At 34.4% G+C, this 20,902-nt stretch overlaps 1 protein-coding gene across 2 annotated transcripts in view; it reads left to right on the forward strand.

The window, feature by feature from the left end:
• Nucleotides 1-20,902, forward strand: part of bmi1a (BMI1 proto-oncogene, polycomb ring finger a) — a 36,483-nt gene that overhangs the window by 2,229 nt on the left and 13,352 nt on the right. For both annotated transcript variants that reach the window (XM_087308157.1, XM_087308158.1), the window contains exon 2: nucleotides 15,415-15,596. In XM_087308157.1, the coding sequence (XP_087164283.1) occupies nucleotides 15,435-15,596 (162 nt within the window). In that variant the 5' untranslated portion in view covers nucleotides 15,415-15,434. The remainder of the gene's footprint in view (nucleotides 1-15,414; nucleotides 15,597-20,902) is intronic.

A 20,902-nucleotide genomic window follows, 5' to 3' on the forward strand; every position in this document is an offset into this window, starting at 1 on the left:
CTTTATAATATCACTTTTTATTTTGTTCTTAATTGCAGTTTTTAGTGCAGATTTTAATGATCACACTGAATATAGGAATAAACACTGATCAGACATATTTTAAGAAAATGCTGAACCACTAAGGCCACAAGCTTCACTGTAAAACATTTAATACATTTAAGTGGACTGAACATAAAACAATAAAATTGTCCCAAAGAAATCTCAAGAATTGTGTTGTTCCAGCTCATTTTAATAAAGTAGTTTAAACAAGTAGCGAAAATAATAATGTGAGTGTTTGTTCTATTACAACTATTAAATTATACCCAATATAGCAAACATCTTTCTTTCTTTCTTTCTTTCTTTCTTTCTTTCTTTCTTTCTTTTTCTTTCTTTCAATTGTTCGTTTTCCCCACCCACCTTCGTTTCTCCTCCCAGTTTGGTCGTGCTGATGATTTCCAGCTGCTCCGGCTCCATTCTGTTACATCTGCTTCTGCTTTAGTAATTAATAGCTCACTTTCCTCTGGCAGTAGATTGGGAGTCTGATCCCCCTCCTCTTGCATATGCTCTTCTCTCTCTCTCTCTTTCTCTCTCTCTCTCTCTCTCTCTCTCTCTCTCTCTCTCTCTCTCTCCTGCCTTATCAGAGCTGTCAATCACACCCGGACTGTTTAAACATGCCTCCTCCTCCTGCTTGCTTTCTCACTTTCTCTCTATTTTTCTCCAGCCCTTGCTTTCTCTCAAACTTTCTTTCTGTCTCTTGCTTGTTCTGTGCTCTTCTATCTTCCTGCACTTCTTAGCAGCACCCTCCTCCTTTTCTGGGTTTATTCATTCACATCTTGGGAGTTTGGACACTCCTCCTCTTGAGTCCCTTCCCCCTTGTTTCCAGCTGAACTCCTGTCCAACATCAACGGCTTCAATCATTCTGCCAGAGGCCTGTGGGGACAGCAGTTCTGGCTCTCTGGGGTAGCCAGTAAAGCGCCACTATTGTTCAGTTGGGTGCCTGAAGGAAAATATCTATTATTTTATTGTTATTTATCTATGTTTAAACATGATTGTTTATTTATTTAATTTAATCAATGAATTTAATTAATTAAAAATAAAAATGATTTTAATATATTTGTTACAGCTGGCTATAGTCGGATTGCAATACATCTTGATTATTTGTTCACTTGCTCAATTTGTTTGTTGCTCATTTCACTCTCAAACTACAAAAGCACATTAATTAGATTAGTGTAAACATACAGTAAGAATACAGAATTATTTTTTATTATTTAATCAAATCACAAAGCTTAAAATATCCTTATAATTTGATTCATTATTTTAAAATAAATAATATTGAAAGGGCTTAGCCGAAGGAAAATGAATGGATGATATAATATTGATTAGTTTATTTCTAAAATGTACACATTTTGTTTGTATAATGTATTAATAAAAATTTTAGGTTAAAAGCATTAATACAGTTGTATTTTTTTATTTCTAGCATATAGGACAACAGTCTTGATCATCATTTACTTGTTCATAATATTATCAGTGTATTGCAGATTGTGGTTACGATGTTTTGTTTTAGTGTTTGTGAAGTTTAAAAGTATTGGAGCAATTACAGCGTTATGGACGTGACGTTTGCAGTAAAATTTCAAAACATAAATTCACATAGAAAGTAAATGTTAACATTATATTGAAACATCTGTTTATATTTCTCAGAACAACTGACCACAGAGTTAGCGGACCAAAAAAAAATCAATTTGTAAACATGTTTTGTACTTTAAATGAGTAAAATATCCATGCGTTATGGATGTGACCAAAAAAGTAGAAATTCTGTGAATTAAACTGCTCAACCCAAAAAAAGAAAAAATGCTAATCAAAAGGATAAAATGTCTCTCTATAGAACAAAAATGATTGACTTCATTTTATTTCACATTTTTACATTTATGAGGAAAAATTGTCATCGTGGATGTGACATTTCTCCATTATGGATATAATATACTGATAGTTAGTATTATTATTTTATTATTATTTTATTAATATTATGAATTATAATAATAGATCACAAAGGAAATATTACATTTTTAATTATTAAAGTTCTATTTTATTTGTTTCTTTTTTCATTTAATTGATGATAATTTGGTATAAATAATTTGGGTAAAAAGTTTAAATATGAGCAGTTCATTCAACCTCAAAGCTTAATGAAGAGTATATATATATATTTTTTTTTTTTAAACATTGTTGTAGCCAGGCCCGTAGCCAAGTGGGGTTTGGGTGTTACGGAAGACACGTAAAGTCATCTTTCTCTAGTGTATTGTTTTTAAATAGAGACAACATTGTACAAGTAACTTTTATTTTAAATCTTGGACCTTATTCTTGAAACTAACAAATTACCAATAAAAAGGTGTGAAGCACCAAAAGTGCACCATATTAAAATTGATTTGAATACTATTTTGGCTATTGTTGTTATCTATGAATTTTTAAATGTACTTTCTTTTTTTTTTACAAAAAAAGGATAGAAAATTGTGAAGTTCCACAATGTTGTTGTTGTTATTATTATTATTATTATTATTATTATGTTAATTATTTTTTATCCAAATGACAGAATTTTGACTGTGGACAGTTGAATTTGCTGGCCATTCTGTTATTTGTAGAACCAATGACATTAAACTACAGTTTTTAATTTAAAGCTTTAACAGATTCCTATTTTTTTAATGTTATGTAATACGTTTGTATTTTAAAATAAGTATTTTTTTCACATTTCTCTATTCTAAATCTTTAGGAAATATTTTTGGTTATGATGACCATCCGAAAAGCTAATCCAGCTAAAAATTGTTCTTTAAATGGCAGTAAAATTCAGTATTTAAATCTCATAATTAAGTAGAAATTGAGGCATATAACTGCATAAAGGTCCACTTTTTGAGAAAAAAAGAGCCATCCCCCTTTACCAGGCTGATTACGGGCCTAGTAGCTATACATTTGGAATGATTTTGAATAATTATTTTAAAATACATAAATAATAATATTACAAATAAATAAATCCACAAATGCAATTGCTTTGTAATTCAGCAAAGACAAGTAAGATCTTGATCAAATCTCTGCAAAAATCCAGAAAATCGTTTACTCAGAGCCGTGTTCACGTTTCAAATTCCTCGTGTGCAGTTGTGTTTTCTCCTTGATCCTGTGAGTTTGAAGCTCTTCCGTCGGCTCGAGGGGCCCCATCTTACACTCTCCACCTCCTCTGCGTCCTTACAGTATGTGTCCTCCCCCGCCATTGAGGCAGATTAGCAGGGCAGAGTACAGGGATACAGTCCTGAGCCTCCCCCAAACTCATCACCGCCTCCTGCCATGGACCCCCACAGGTTTCACTCCTGTTGGATAATGGTCCCAGTGTGGCCCGGTGGGACTCAGACACATCCTTCTTCATACACAGACAAGCTTATTCTTCTTCCGAAGTAACGCCACCCCCCACCTCTAAACCCCTAAACCCCAAAACTGATGAGACCGAGAAATACACAACATTAAGTTTAGAGCAACGGATAAGAATCAATACTGGGGAAGACATGCCAACTTGTTTTTTCTCATTCAGGCTAACAAGGGACAGACAGCTGGATATAAATAAAAGAGAAAACATACTTCTGATTTGTTACTATTACGTTTTGTGATGTATATAATCATATATTACAGTGTTCATCTGCTAGATTTATTGGTTTATAAATCTATTATGTGAATTAGTGCTAAGTAATTTTACTTAAATGTTGGAATGTAAAGCTAATACAAAACACTGTAACTATTGAAAATTACATGCATTTATATTGTTTAGATTAATTATGCTATGAATCAGTAACACGTCTCAGTTTCATGCAAATTTGGGTAAAATGCATACAATACTGGGCTATTTTTAAATAAAATTTAAAACCCAACATTAATGGATGGGTTTGTTGGTATTTCACAAATAATTTGGGTTGAAATAACCCAGCATTTTTAGGAATGAAGATTTTTATTTAATAAATGCAAACACCTAATGTCAGTGAAGAAACAAAACAGCATACATGACAAGAGGTCAGACTTTGTGTTCATATTTTATTACTGTGGTTGAGGAGGGAAATAACTAAGGATAGACACAGGTTTAGTAGATTCTTAAGGCGTGGGTTAAGTGGTATGAGTTGGGTCAACAGTGTAATTGGAGATTGAATTTAATGGTAATTGCTCAAATCTTTAAATAAAAGATTATAAAAGCACAAATTCACATAAATGTAGCATGTGAAGGCACTAATATAAAGTTGTTCCAATAACACATTTAAATATATAAAAACATACAGTAGTAGCAGCATGTGTGTGTTAATAATTTTGAATGGAAAATATGTATTTGCTTGCCATTTTGTACATTGGACAGCGTTACATCTTTCACCTTCTTACCAGACATGATATTTCTGGTTTTAACATGTAATCGAATTAAACAAAAATATTTATAAAAGTGATTTAACCACTATTGGTAATTTCCAGTTGGTGAAATTAATAGTCTCTCCCAAACAGCCTTTAAATATTTACAATAGGCTACCTAAAATACAATTCGTGTACATTTATCAAAAGCACTATTTCATTTCAATAAAATACAACCAGCTGCAAGAAACTGAACTAAACAAATACTTATAAAAGGCAATTTTACTGTAAATTGGTGACTTGAATCTGGCTGGAGGCGCAGAGAGCGCGGAGGAAACTGACCTCTGCATGGGGGAGAGAGGGGGACTGAGCCCCTGCGTGACATTAATCTGCCCTGTCACCCTGACTTTGGGCTCTGCACATGAGCGTATGGCACCGGAACCATTCTTAGCTGCAAGTACATCGGTCTATAATCAATAATGCCACATACTGCCTTTTCATTTTATGCATGCTACATATACAAATCTTTCCATCATAACCACAAATAGCCTACATAAACATGCACGCGTGTTTCTACTCGCAGTTACCTCCGTTTTTCATTCTGGGCGTTCATCTCGTCGCGCACACACTCGCGCCGCTCGTGCTCGGTAACAGCAGGCCTCTCAGCGGTGTGTGCTGATTTTCCCTGCCGCCTCTGACTCACTGCCGCGGCCGCAGCTGAACAGCAGCAAGGAACAGGAGCTCCGCGACCGCGCCATAGAGCCTGCAGACGCGCGACCACACACTCATAATTATCTATAAATGTAGATTATAATGATAAAACATCAAACCAATGAATAAAATGTGTTAGAAATAACACACGTGCATTTTCTTGTGCATGTAATAGAAATGTATTGAAATGGGAGTGATATTTTTGTTGTTGGCTTGTAAAGCTGTTATGAAACAACACATGTTGAAACTGGAATTATTAATTTTAATAGGACATTAATTTATGCATTTTACATTAAAACGCGGTAATGTTATCAAAGAAACACGTTGGGTAAAGTGGAAATCGGTAGGCTATAGCTTCTTTAAAAGGAGGGCTTTGCATTTTTGCCTTAGAATTGTTTTCCCTCGATGGTCTTTTGTGTTTATGTGGGTTAATGCTCTGCATTTCATGTTGTAAAGCAATAGTTGTTGGAAAGGACAATTCATCTGTTATATTGATATTACGGTGAGTTCTATTCATTTTAAGGCGATAAACAGATTTTCTTTGCTAAATGCAAATCAACATCTCAAAAATCATATAACCATGATGTAACATCAAAAATCTCGTGTGTGTGTGTGTGTGTGTGTGTGTGTGTGTGTGTGTGTGTGTGTGTGTGTGTTTGTGTGGTATTTATATATGTATTTAAAATCATCTCTTTAGCAGATAACTTGTAATTCCAGCTTCCAGCAATCTTGATAAATGTGACAGACTAGTGTTGGAACATTATGTATTAATTGGGTAAAAATAGATATCAGTTCATTATCTGAGCAGCCCCCATCATAATTAATAAAATAGTAAGAGGGGGAGGGTTGTGCTTTAAATTATTCTTATTCCCCGTAATGTCCCAGAGAAGGAGTAAATTGCATATAATTTCTTGATACAAGAAGAGCTATTCATTTTGTTCTGGGTCAGGAGAGACATGCAGTGATGGGCTCACCTGCCGCAAGCTTGTTAATTATGGAAATGTGAGTTAGAATCAGCTGTCACCATTATGCTGCGGAGCCACTCTCACGAGGGACGCGTGTGTGTGTGTGTGTGTGTGTGTGTGTGTGTGTGTGTGTGTGCGTGCGTGCGTGCGTGCGTGCGTGCGTGCGTGCGTGCGTGTGTGCGTGCGTGCGTGCGTGTCTGTGTGTCTGTGTGTGTGCGTGCGTGCGTGCGTGCGTGTGTGTGTGTGTGTGTGTTGAGTAAGCAGGCCCTTTCATTTTAAGCTGTGCAGTGAACATGCATGTCATGGGCAGGGGCTGCTTTGGGCCACTGCACATCTCTGGAGACTTCATTAATTATTCAACCCTTTAACTCCCAGAGAGACGAGCCCATTCGGTGTATGTGGTCGGTAACCCCAGCAGAAGGCCATTACTGGTTACCTGAGTATATGCAGCACAGGGATGATGCGTTGCGTATGGAAACAGCGACAGGAATATTCGGAGCATTTAAGCGCATCAACAAGATCCACGGCCAGAAAGAGGGGCCGAGAGAGAAGTGTGTTTGTGGCCCCGTGTGCAAGTAACCAAAAGTGCGTCTGCGTAAATGTTACAGAAGAGATGGGAGCTGTGTCTTGGTGAAAGTAGAATTAAATATTTCTAATTATATAATGCAAAAAAAGTAGCCTAAATAAAAGTGCATTCACATACTTCTAATAAATGTATTAGACTATTACATGGTTGGCACTTAAAGTTATTTTATACGCCATGTAGATCCCAATCTTTTTTGCGATGAAATCGAGGTTGTGCGGGTTACGCGTAAACTTTAGTCAGTCAGAGCATATTCATCAGATGAAGGAGAGACACCAAGGTATAATGCACGTAAGTTCTAACGTATTAAATACGCACGTTAATAAACATATACAATTTCCAATTCATTCAATGACGGCTAAATACGCGCACGCGTGTGTGTGAAAAAAAGAAAGATGGGCACGCTGTAAAGTCTGCCATATAGTGTCTAAACTTGACTAAATGCGTTTCAACACGAATAAACACGCTAGGGATTGAAATAAATTGAATTTTGCATCCATAACAAAAACAGCCGCGCGCGTGTATGAGAATGGGGTCGAATGGTTGTGCTGCGCTTGTGAAATGTTATGCCTTGCAAAAAAAATGCCATGTATTTGGAGGATGTACGTTTTACTGGATTTTTACAAGGAGCACAAACAGAAAACAGATAGATATTAACAAATGGTTTAAACATTAACGAGCATGTGCTTAGTGATATTGCATTACTTTATGAAACGTTGCACCTAATTCAATACGAGGAACAAGTTTCAGGTAAAATAAATGTCTGCATCCTATATTTTAGAATGGGATGATTTATTTGATACACATTTGCACCATTAATTTTAGATACCAGACAGGATGTAAGTGTGTGTGTGTATATATATAAATGAAAATATATATAAAATCTCTCTCTCTCTCTCTCTCTCTCTCTCTCTCTCTCTCTCTCTCTATATATATATATATATATATATATATATATATATATATATATATATATATAATGTATGTATGTAATTTTGTATTCATTCATTCATTTTCTTCTTGGTCTTAGTCCCTTTATTAATCTGGAGTCGCCACAGCGGAATGAACCGCCAACCGCCAGCTCGTTTTTACGCAGCGGATGCCCTTCCAGCCGCAACCCATCTCTGGGAAACATCCACACACTCATTCACACTCATACATTATGGACAATTTAGCTTACCCAATTCAAATGTACCCCATAGCTTTTGACTGTGGGGGAAACCGGAGCGAACGCAGGGAGAACATGCAAACTCCACACAGAAACGCCATCTGAGCCAAGACTCGACCCAGCGACCTTCATGCTGCGAGGCGACAGCACTACCTATATATATATATATATATATATATATATATATATATATATATATATATATATATATATATATATATATATATAAAAATAGGTACCTATATATATATATATATATATATATATATATATATATATATATATATATATATATATATACATACATATGTGTGTGTGTGTATGTGTGTGTGTATATATACAGTTGAAGTCAGAATTATTAGCCCCCCTGACTTATTTGCTCCCCTGTTTATTTTTTTTCCCAAATTTCTGTTTAATGAAGGGAATTTTGTTTCAGCACATTTATAAGCATAATAGTTTTAGAAACCTATTTCTAATAACTGATTTATTTTATCTTTGTCAAGATGACAGTAAATAATATTTTACTTGATATTTTTCAAGACACTTCTATACAGTTTAAAGTGACATTTAAAGGCTTAACTAGGTTAATAAGGTAAACTAGGCAGGTTAGGGTAATTAGGCAAGTTATTGTATGACGATGGTTTGTTCTGTAGACTATCAGGAAAAAAAATTAGCTTAAAGGGGCTAATAATTTTGTCCCAAAAATAGTTTGTAAAAAATTCAAAACTGCTTTTATTCTAGCCAAAATAAAACAAATAAGACTTTCTCCTGAAAAGAAAAATATTATCAGACATACTGTGAATATTTCCTTGCTCTGTTAAACATAATTTGGGAAATATTTAAAAAAGAAAGGAAAAATCAAAAGGGGGCTAATAATTCTTACTTCAACTATACATATATATATATATATATATATATATATATATATATATATATATATATATATATATATATATATATATATATATATATATATATATATATATATATATGAATATAACTACGTTGTTGAATGCCATGCAGGTGTGCATTTATCCAAGTAATCTATGAGTGCAAAGACCTCCTTAAAACTCATTGAATTATAACAGAGTACCAACTTGAAAGAAACACAGAAGTGACGTTTATACCACAGTAAGACATAAATAAAAATAAGAAACATCCACATACATAAGAGACTAAACCCTTAAGCCTCTGGAGTGCACTACATCTTTTCTTAATCAGTTTCGTCAATGAAAAAAAAGGAGTCTGATAAATTGTGTTGCCTTTTAGTTCTTTGGCAGACAGACATCTGTTGAGCAGCATGGCCAGTATTTTGCAGAGTGGAGGACACTTGTTTTGAAGGATTAGCTGACTAAGATGTTTACTGTGTCTTCTCTGACTCACCATGTTTTAGTGACACCGGTTTTGGGCATGATAGGGAAGTTTGTAATGCAGGTGTTGGACACATGAGAGACAGTGACCACATCAAGTACAAGACAAAAGATAACAAAATGTAAATATTCTGTTATCTCCTTCAGATAGTAAATGGTTTAAATGCTTTTAGGTTTGCTGGGAAAGAAACTGCTTAAGGTTAAGGGAGAGGGACTGTACGAACACTGGCAGCTACACAACACCCACAATTAGTGGTGTTTGCTGTGCTTTGTCTGCATCAAGCTGCAGCACAGGACACATAATGGCCACCTTCAGGCCGGGGAGAGGGATGGAGAGAAAGAAATGCTGCTTTTCAGCTCAGAAACAATGAGGCCCATGCTGGAATAGCCTTTCTGCACAATATGTGAAAGGCCCATCTAGGATTTGATTGCATAACTTGTAATAGAAAATGACTTGGAAAAAATACTCTGGCCAAATTCTTGTTTTTAATGAACTAGGTTCAGTGAGTCTGTTTTGAAACTACTGCAATTAACTGGTTACAGTCATGGTTGGATAATTAATTTACTTTTACATTTTTACATGGATTAGCACAGAGGTTAATTTTAAATAACTGCTTTACAATGACAGTCATCATGGAGAGTGGTAATGGGTCCTTAGTAAATGGCTGTTTTGATTAGATAATTTCCAGAGTTCTGTGTCTCTAACAAAATAACCGATGTATAACTGTTGTTGTTTTTTTTCCATGAAAAAATATATTAATTAAATCTGTGAGCAGCCATAAAAATTGCACCCGAACCAAAAGATGTCTAGCTTAAATCTCTTTAGATTTTATAATTCAAAAAAATTGTAAAAGCAGAAATGCAAAGTGTTTTAACTATCAATATGTATTAGCACAAAAGAAATTTGTATGTTATTTAAAAACTGAGTTTAACATGAAATGTTCAAGTTTATTTCGCACTAGCATAATATTATTGTGCATATAGTTTTTATTTTGTGAAACTGCTGTAGTTTTCATTTGGATTGACAGATTTTTTCCCTTGATGTTTAGTTTTCAAAATGTTAATTTACTTACCCTTGTGTCATAATAAAATCATAAGATGCTTGTTCACCTTCAGAGCAAAAAAGGAAGATATTTATTTAATGTTATTTTTATACAATCTCAGAAATGTTTAGTGAAATTTAGGTTTTATGGTATTTGGCATTATTAGATGGTTCCCAAGTCTCAGTCAAGCATGCTGGAACTTCCATCACTAAGCCTGAATGCTGTAAGCATTAAATCTGTTCAGCTATCTTGTCTCTTCAAAAGATTTAAACTCCTTGATTCTTAAAGATTTGTTTTTTTCCTCTTTTGCATAAAAATATCTTCAGTTTTGTTTTGTGGACGCATAATAGACTTTAAGTTTTGCTATGACTGTAAGTAAATCCAACAGTAAAGTATGAGAGAATGGGCGTTATGTAGTGACAGAAAGGTAAAGTAGAACAATAAATTAAAAAAATATATTTTCCAATAACAAATATCCAGAATATTTCTTTAATCTCTCAAACTGCCATCAACACTATTTGATATTTTTCTCTAAACCTTATGGGACATTTAGAAAGAGGGGTTTTTGTGGAATCAGAACTCGCCCTGAACTACAGCTGCCTTTGTGGTGACCGGAGAGGGAGGGCCTTCTTTGTTCTGTCAAGGACTTATCACAATCAGAATGTACAGTGTGTCAGGCACACACCGGCATATATCAACTTCAATCTCTTTTTAATGAGAAATTCTGCCCTCTTTAATATGTGCAAATTAACCCCCCCCCCCCCACCCAATGCCTGAAACCTCTGTATATGCACACCCTCTCTCTGTATCTGTCCCTCTCTTTTTCCCTCTCCACCTCCCTTGCTGCTTTTCCCCCTAGGGGCTGAACACTACGATGGACATAGTGCTAGATTAACCATCAGGCTGAGCAGAGCACGAGAAGCTTTGACTATGAAGCCAACCCTATTCACACCCATACCAGCTGCCTGCCTAGCCCTTATATTATTACCGTCATTATTCTTACGATTATCAGTTTGATATTCAAGCCATGTTGATTATAATTTCTGAATTACAGCTAATAAGGAATTTTTAAAAACAGAGAGTGGCTCTAAGCCTGGCACGGTGGTGTGCCATAATTTAATAGATTTCCTGGTAAGGCATCCATTTCCCCACAGTGTACTCAGCGTGAGGTCCAGGGAGCTGCCAGAATCCTACAATTTTTATCTAATAGACGAAAATATTGTTTGACTGTCTCTGTGAAATAGCAAGTGAAGTAGCAAAGTATACAAAACATTTCTAGAGAGAACAGCTTAAAATGCAGTCGAAATCTTTTAATAATAATAATAATTATTATTATTATTGTTATTGTCATTAATATAGTTTTTATTATTATTTAAAAATGCTTTTACCAAATTATCTTCCCCTTCATTTGAATATCCAGATGAGACAAAGAATCTTATATATTCCTCACTTCCACAAAGAATCTCTATATTTCTTTTATACTTGAAGAAAAGGTACATGCAAATTGAAGGCATAAACAGCCAGTGACGATGTGAGAGTACATATTGTAAACAGTGTGTGCCGTTGCTATGGCACCCATTTTCACTTCAGAATTGGGAAGGGAGAGAGTGTGCGGCGGGGAGACTGTCCATGCGTCGCCATAGTGATCAAGATGCCACGCAATCTTGCCGTTCTCCACAGCAACTTCTGTGTTCCCAATCACACAGACAAAGAAACTTTATCTTGAGAAATTAAAGATAAAATTATGCCGTTTATAAAGAGTTATTTGTTGTAAATCCTAATTCCAACAAGCATTTTTCTTCAGGACTCATTTCTCTAATACTGAAGTGAATTAAAGAATATTTTCCACCAATTAAGTGAAATGGTCTGTTGACCCAGTAGTATAAGCACTGACCTGCATGTTCAAGGAATAGGCAATTAGGGGAAAAATGTAAACTTCTCCAGATAATCATTAGGTGATTCAGCCTCAGAGGAAATTGATTTTCAAGTCTTCCTCTTTTCTAAGCTCCATTTCAATCCATAGGGTTTCTGAACACATTGACGACATGGCTGAATTTAGAGGCAATGGCAGGAAAGTCACTACTGCAATATGAACAAGTCTCTCTTATTGCTAGTAAGACTTTCTTTTTATTGCTGAAACCAGAATTGCTCTCCACTATATTCCTGATAACTCATTCACCACCTCTTTTTATTGTTTTTCTTTTACTTCCATTCTTTCTTCTACTTCCACTTCCATTACTCTGAGCACTAGGCTGAGAATCAATGCTACATTGATTTTCCTATCAATAGACATTATCATAGATCAGGCATCTGCTAGCACTGGCCTCAATCCACGTGCTGCCTGTTGCCACGGGGACAGAGAGATTTCATCACTCCTCGGTCTCTGACAGACAGACAGAGAGCGATGGCTAAAAAGGAAGAGATGGCAGGGAAATGCATGCACACACGCAGGGTAGAGGATCAATACCTGAAGTGCAGAGGATATTGAGTCAGAGGGGATGTTGGATTTGACTGGCAGAGAAAAAGTGCAGCTTTTGTCACTGAGCAAAGAGAGTATGTTTCAGAAATATCCTGGAGTTTGCCATCAAATGCTTCAATGTCATAACACTGATTGTGTGACGGAAAAATGTTTAGCAATGGAATATGATTTACTAAAGGTCATGCAGCCAAGGATTTATTTGCACAACAATTATTAGTAAAAACCAACAATTAGTAAAAACCAACAACTTTTTGCTTTGATCATTCATTTAGAGGACAATGAGCATAAAATTCTCAATGCTAACTTTTGAAAATGAGTTTCAAAGTGCAACTTTTTGAAAACTGTACTGTTTTGTCTCTTTGTAAACTATGAAAATGTCTTTAGTGAATGTGCTTTATGAGTTCAGTCAGTGGGTTGAAAAGAAAATATTTCCATATTTAGTAACATTGTTGTTGTGCAAATGTACTAACAGGCATCATAACCACCTGGTTAACCTTTTATCCAGGTTATCATCATTTTTTAAATAGCTTATTAATATTAATCAGAGTTATGTCAGTATATTATTCAATACAAGTGGGACAAAAATATTTTCAAGGATTGCGTCTTAAATTTCAATTATCCCAATTGCATTCATCCCAATTATAATTATAATTTTAAAAATGCTAAAAATGTCAACAAAATTTGGATTATTAGATCTAGATCTCTAGTGCATTTCCAATGTGTAACTAAACTGAAAATGAACAGACATAAGGTTTTTCAGGCCAGATTTTCATGTAGTAGAAATATAAGCTGTAGATCCAATGACAACAGACCCATGGGAATATGACATAACACCAAAATCAATCTGCATCTGCAAAACGTGCATGGCTCACTGCAACCCTACTTTGAATCAAGGTGAAAATGTGGTTAGAGAAGATAATTGGCTCATTTGTGTGTATATGAATGTTTGGTTTCCTGCATCCCCAGTGTGAAGCCTGAGGCCTAATGACCATTTCAGAGCTCTCCTTCGCTTAAACATGACATCCACTTTCCTCTGTCTCACACCCCCTGTGCTTGAATTTGTGCAATATGGCTCATAGACATAGAAGTGACAGCATGTGGATTATGTGGACAGGGTTCAAGCAAACAAAAAGAAGCTCTGGACACCTGAGGCAGAGCAAGTAACCTATGGAGTCCAGCAGAGGAGGAGGGGGCGGAAATATTTATGCCACTGCTTTTGGCAGTGCTTACACATAAAAAAACGATAATAATAAATAAATAACAAAAAATAATAATTTAATTATAATGAATATGTTGGCTTCATACCTGCATAAAATAAAACAGGCTAACCTCTACAATTTGTTGAGCAAATGAAGAGAATCTACTTTTTAAAAGTGTCTTTTTAACAGTAATACCAATTTGTTTTCCTAAAGAACTAATTAATTTAAAGAAAATAAAAGTAAAAAAAAAAAAACATTAATAATATAAACATTATTTAACTAAAGAACCTTATGTGCAATAGAAGGGAATGGTAGATAGAAAGTTTTTTTTTTTTCATTGAACCATGGATATGAAGAATTTTATTAAAGGTGAAAATGTGTTCTTTTGTTTATTAAAGGTGCCATAGAATACATTGATGCAATGTTAAATAGTTATCTAATATCTATATTGAAGGTATGTTGCTTGGGTAAGTGCAAAAAAATTACATTGTCTATTTACAAACCTAAGATTTACCCCTAGAATGATGTGTTGTTTTTACCTTGTTTAAATATTTAAAAGGGTTGTGCATATTAACAATGAGCTCTGCTCTGATTGGCTGTTCCTGAGCACTGCTCATTAACTAGGACCCATAAAAAACAGATATCCACTGTCAGGCATGATCAGTGATGTATTATGATAACCATGCAAAGTAATTAATATTGCTATTTTATTTTGTTATTTAACTAATATGTATCTCATGTAAAATTTCCTGAAATCTCTGATCATAATCCATATTGCTGTTAATATTACACATCTTACCAATGCATCATTGTGGAAAATGAAGCCATGTCCATACAGCAGCTCTCGTGTTATGTGTTATTGATGATATATAAAATAAATTACCTGAAATAGGGACAGATTATATATATATATATATATATATATATATGTATATATATGTATATATATATATATATATATATATATATATATATATATATATATATATATATATATATATATATATATAAATTTAAAAAGTGGATAAAATATCTATTTACTGCAGATGGAAGGTTGTAATGTCAGTAGGGTTAGAGTTTGCCCACTTTCCAGGTTGGAGAGAGAGAGAGGAATGGTCCATATTTTATGCAACTGAAATAGTAGACATTGGTCTGCTATAAATGTGCGCACACTGGTTTGTGTTTTTTGGGCAGCATTGTCACTTACATCTATGCATTTTCACTTTTAGGTAATTCAAAACAACATAAGGCCATTGGAGATAATTTATTCAGCTAAGTGGAGTGCTATAATCAAGTAATTATTTGTCTCTTGCAAGATTCATGTATACTGTTTTGTAAATGATTGATTGGAATCTGTTGCATGTAAAGCATATTTATGTCAAAAGATTCTTGGGACTATAAGTGGTTTGGAAATCTTTTTTAAGAAATTTTTTTTTTTTTTTTACATTTTGTGTTCAGCAATTCGATTTTCTTTTATAAGCTATCTGACAAAACAAACAAAACATGGGGCATTATGTGTTATGAGTAGCTTGCTCATTCTTGTTTTGTTTAACAGGAGGTTGTCAGGTCAGGGGCATGCATGCAGTGGGCCATCCGTCTGTTTGCAGCAGAGTACTTCTAAAGACCCAGAGAAACACAAAGCATGGCCTGTCAATCAGAGCACCCCAGTCCCCTGGTGTAGCATTGGAGAGGCCTACTGAGAGAAGAGGAAGGATGGCAGCTACCACTTTCTCTTTGGTAATGGGTGTTGTAAGATGGGGGTTGAAATAATGCCTGAATTGTAGAGAGAATCTTATAGAGATTGAGAAAGATTTTTTTCTAATGGAGTCCTAATAATGTGTAAACTTTATAATAGTTGGGCACAGATTAGAACTAGAAATACAGTAACATTAATAATAAGGGTTATATATATATATATATATATATATATATATATATATATATATATATATATATATATATATATATATATATATATATATATATATATATATATATATTATAAATGTGCCTACAAAGTGTACATTATATTTGTGTTTGTGTACATCCTTAATCTGAAGCTCGTGCATAGATATTTGTTTCAAGCTGGAAATCAAAGTGATAAAAATAAAAACTTCTTGTCAGAGGTAAGAGAGGACTGGAACAAAGAGTACGCTTTGCGTTAAAGCGCGCATATGAAAGCCGATCCCTCACCGCAGAGCTGCTCGGACCTCCTGCATTAGGAATTTGAGAGCTCGTGGTCCGCGTGAGCCTGATTGTAAAATACTTTCATTTGTATCGCATTAGTAGAAAGAAACTTTGAAAGAAACTTTGTCATTTTAGCTTAATATGACTTGTTGAGAACATGATAAAACACTGATTGGCGCGCGCGCGTGTGTGTGTGTTGCAAAGTGAGAATGCAAGACAGAGCAAACATAAAATAACATTGGTATAAGCCATATTTCAACCCAGCTGAATACATTATTTATAATCGTTGTTTTGATGGCCTGAAAAGGTCAAAAATCATCAAGCTGACAACAGAAGCATGCGTCAACTATTTATTCATATTAAAAATGGCTATAATTTCTCCTAGGTGGATCGCTTTGACAATCTAAACGCACAAGCATATTAATAAACAAACAGTCCTTGTCTAACTTAAGATGACGAGAAGCTATAAACAACGATAGGTATAGCTATAACTAATTCATAACCGAACGGTACCTATTTTTAAGTATAGCGTTGTCTTAAATTTAAAGTTTTAAAATATAATTTCAGTTTATGAATGTATTGCGCTATAAACCTTTTTTAAGCTTCTAAAAAGTATTAAAAGCTGCGTGAATATGGATGTATGTTTACATGTTTTGTAGGCTAATACAAACATAAGCATTCTGAATTGAACAAAACTTTGAGAAAGTTGTCAGGTAATGTAGACCATAATAGCATATTTCAGCTTACCACAGATCTATGACCTTTCATAACAACATAAAGACAGAAAATTAAAATATAGCCTATTATAACTGCATTATGCATGTTTTGCAAATTACGCTTCTGTTCGCGAATACAACATAATAAAAAGTCTAAGTCTATCTTAGACTGTACAAAAACATGCAGCACCTAATCTATAATAAGCCGTTCTTTTGTAGCCTACCGCATAGCGATTGCAACCGCTATGTTAGAGTAGCATACACTCTTACACTTGAGGGAATAACACGATACGAAGTGGACTTAAACGATACGAACATCAAAATGTCAGATCCTTGATATCTAAAATGCGGGAAAAGCATGAGCAATATCAAATGTGCCAAACAGAAATGCCGCTCGATTTTTTTCCCGTTTCGCTGAATGCAGAGGAACAGCGGGTAATGGTGTGCTCGAGCGGCTGCTTTTCCCTTACAGTCGCAGGAAAATCGCAGCGGCGCCGTTGTAAACACTAGCTTGCAGGACAAGCAATAAAAACAGACTGCTAATCAACATTTTGGGTGCTTGTGGTCACCGCGCATCTTTGAAAATATCCGAAAGTTTTTTTGCATATCGATTAAAACGCAGCAAACATAACAGCGCCTGCACAAAATAAAACGTTAAGCTAAAAAATCCAAGCTTTATTTTTATACATTGGCGTGTTAGGTTAAAATCACGCAAAAGGATAATATATGTTAAATATATAGAACATTGTATTATTATTACATCGGATTATTACTTAATATGATTTTGTTACGGTGACGTTTTAATTTTTAATTAACTGGTAATACTCATCTTTTTAATAGGCCTACATTCTTTCCTTAAGTCCTTATTTTGTTTGCGTAAGTAGGCCTATATGCTACCGAATAAGCAGATCATAAGACATGATAGCTAATAGGCCTACAACGTTTTGTTTTTCCTAGGCCAAGTATTGAGCCAATCTTGTAGATAATGTAGGCTACATAATTTGTGACAGTAATATCGAAATTGTAAACATAACGATACAATATCAAACTTGGAACTTGTAAAGTTCTGCTATTTGTGCAGTACCATTCTTATTTGTGAATTTTACACATTTCGGTTTTCCGGCGGCCCAGCCGTTTGGTCATTGTCCCTCACCGCTGGTTTAGTTGGACATTACGGCCAAAAAACGAGCTCTTTTCTGACCTAAAGTCTACACTTATATCCCACCACTGCCATCAAGCGGCCATGGTTGCGCCCCCGTTTATTCTATCAGGTAGTGTAGTCTCTCTTCCTCTCTCTCTATGTGTGTGAAAGAGAGGGAGAGAGAGAGAGAGAGCGCGTGGCCTACGTGTGATATTTGTTGTACCCGCGAAAAGGCAATCAAAATCGTAATTGAATGTAGTCCATGAAAAAAATGACAAGAATACAATAAGGGTAAATGATGGGGTATGCTAAAACGTTTCAGAATAGCTTAGGCTACCCTTTGACAAATAACGATGATTTACTAATAAGATTAAATTGAGTTCAAAATCGAGAAAAACAAATTAGTCAAATTGTTATTGTTGTTACTATTGTTATTGTAATTTAAACTGCCACTTTAGTTGAATTTTTACAAAAAATAACTTCCATAACTTATAATAGCCAATAATGTATTTTTATTTATAATTTATTGACCAATAAAAATAATTGTTAACCATTTGCCTTGTCAAATCTCATTGTTCATTTCAAATGGACAAGTGTTGCTCGATTGCTCATCTTAGGTAGGCTACTTACGGATAAACAGTTTGAGTGAAAACAGCCTATAGCTCAACGTCATTTAAAAGCAATGTTAAATTTTTATATAGTGCTTTTCATAATACAAAGATTTAAATCAGCTTTGTAGATGTCACGATTGTATCCGTTTCAGGCCTTTAATTAAGCATGGTTCACTATGACTCTTGAACTACTTAAACCATTTAATCTGGTTGCCTTCGTGTTGCTTTAATGGTCATTAAGCGATATTCTGAATAAAGTTTGATTTAACAATTTGCACAACATAAAGGGCCTTTATTTTCTATAGGGGGCAGAGTCCCTCTCTGAAACAGCGTTCAGTTAAACGCACACAGAGCTAGATTAAATGGGCCATGTTTTATGGATTCAGAATTTATAGTTAATTAACAATTAAACGTAAATATCTTGTAGGTTAAAGTATACATTTCTGGAATCACAAAAGGCCATCCCTCATTTGAAGCACAAAACTGACCAAAAATCAAAGTTTCGTGAAGTAAATTATGAATTCTGTGCTGTGACATCGCCGTTGTAAGACGAAGACATGCAACAAGTCGACCAGCTTGTGTTTTCTCCTCAACAAAAAACTGCAGAACAGGAGGGGAGGGGCGGAGACTCACAGCACTAACTTTTGGCGTAGTGCCCATTCTGAATGAGATGGAGCAAAGGGGTTGGCACGAAGAATCATTAGGGTTTCCCAAACCTTGCTAATAAACTGCCCCACAGTTCACATGATGAAGAAACACAGCTTGTAAAACTAAGGGGAAGTCTTTATACAGTGGGAAGTGATCAAACTTGTATTTTATAAAAAATAATAATATTGTGATTCGAAATTAACCCAATGGACTGTCTTCACATAACATTTGACATTTGTCTTCGCAGAATATATAACGACATATGGTTATATATATATATATATATATATATATATATATATATATATATATATATATATATATATATATATATATATATATATATATATATATATATATATATATATAACCATATGTCGTGCCAATTAAATCAGGGGTTTATTTTTGACAAAAAAACATCCCTATTCGAGGAAATTAAATGTGCACTGACCGAACAAATAGGTTACGTACTTGTTTATATTAATAGAGATGACCAACAATGTTGGTAAAGTAAATTTCTGTTGCCCCAAAGAAAAAAGGACTTTGCTATTGTAAGCCTGTTTATTCTAACAAACAACCGAGATTGTTTATCTTTACATTTGATAACTTGTGCTTATTTTCAACGCCCATTTTGCATGATTTCCTTCTTGAACAAAATAACGAAACTTCCTTCTCGTGTGTCTTAAAGGAGACGTACCACTAGACCTCTCCTCCCACACCTAAATGCAGCCAAGTAACTTTTTCGACAGTTTGGTTTTGTGCTATTAAAACAGAATAAACAAAACATTAGGCTATAACAGGACGTGTTATCTGTCCATCGGTGTTATTCCGGAAATATAATTTAACCCCCAAAATGTTGACTTTGTAATGTTTGCAAGACCACGTAACAATTTGGATACTGCAAAAAGATATACAACATGGTTTATATGTGTATATGGGTGTTCTTGGTTTATTTTGACATAATTTAAAAGAAAAAAAAATATGTAAATGTAATTAACCTAAAAATAAATTAAATAATGCGTAGCATTAAAAACTAGATTGGTAAACTTTATGCGCCAAGACACTTAAATCAGTACGAAATTTCAGAATATTTTATTTATTGGCTTTTTAGAATTTTCTTACTTATCTGAATAATTTTAATATGCTTGATTCACTTCTTGTTATTTTTTTATTGCCTGATTATTTAGTTATTACATTTGTTTAATTTCTGTTGAACACTTTACGTAAATAATACTTATTACAGTAATATAACTAAATTAATTCTCAGACTATGTTTTATGTGTGAATATGAATTAAGTTAATGTAATTCAGATTAAATCTATTGTCATACTACTCAGAATCAGAAACACTGCAGTTGTAACACATTTGGGTTTAATTTATAAGATACACTCGTGCCCAATAAGAACATGTGTTAGTGTCAGCTGAAGTTTCAAATAGAAAACCCTTCATGCTGTGTATAAACGGGCCTAACACATTCTCATTTGATTCATTATATTCCATTAGTTCCTTGAAATATGCAAATAAATTAATCTGTGACCTTTGTCACAAATAATGTTACTGACGTTAGTAATTTAATTATGTCGCTTTAGACGATTGTTTGGACCGTATTTAAACGACATCTGCAAACATCTTTTTATGTCGGAAAAAGTTTATGGGGATTTAATGCAAATCATATGGATAAATATTTTCCTCGATTAAGTTCATCGCATAAATGATTGTATACGCAACATGCATGCAGCC

The sequence above is a fragment of the Danio rerio genome, chromosome 24 (assembly GCF_052040795.2).
Source record: "Danio rerio strain M-AB ecotype USA chromosome 24, GRCz13ab, whole genome shotgun sequence".
In the NCBI taxonomy this organism is placed as follows: Eukaryota; Metazoa; Chordata; class Actinopteri; order Cypriniformes; family Danionidae; genus Danio; species Danio rerio.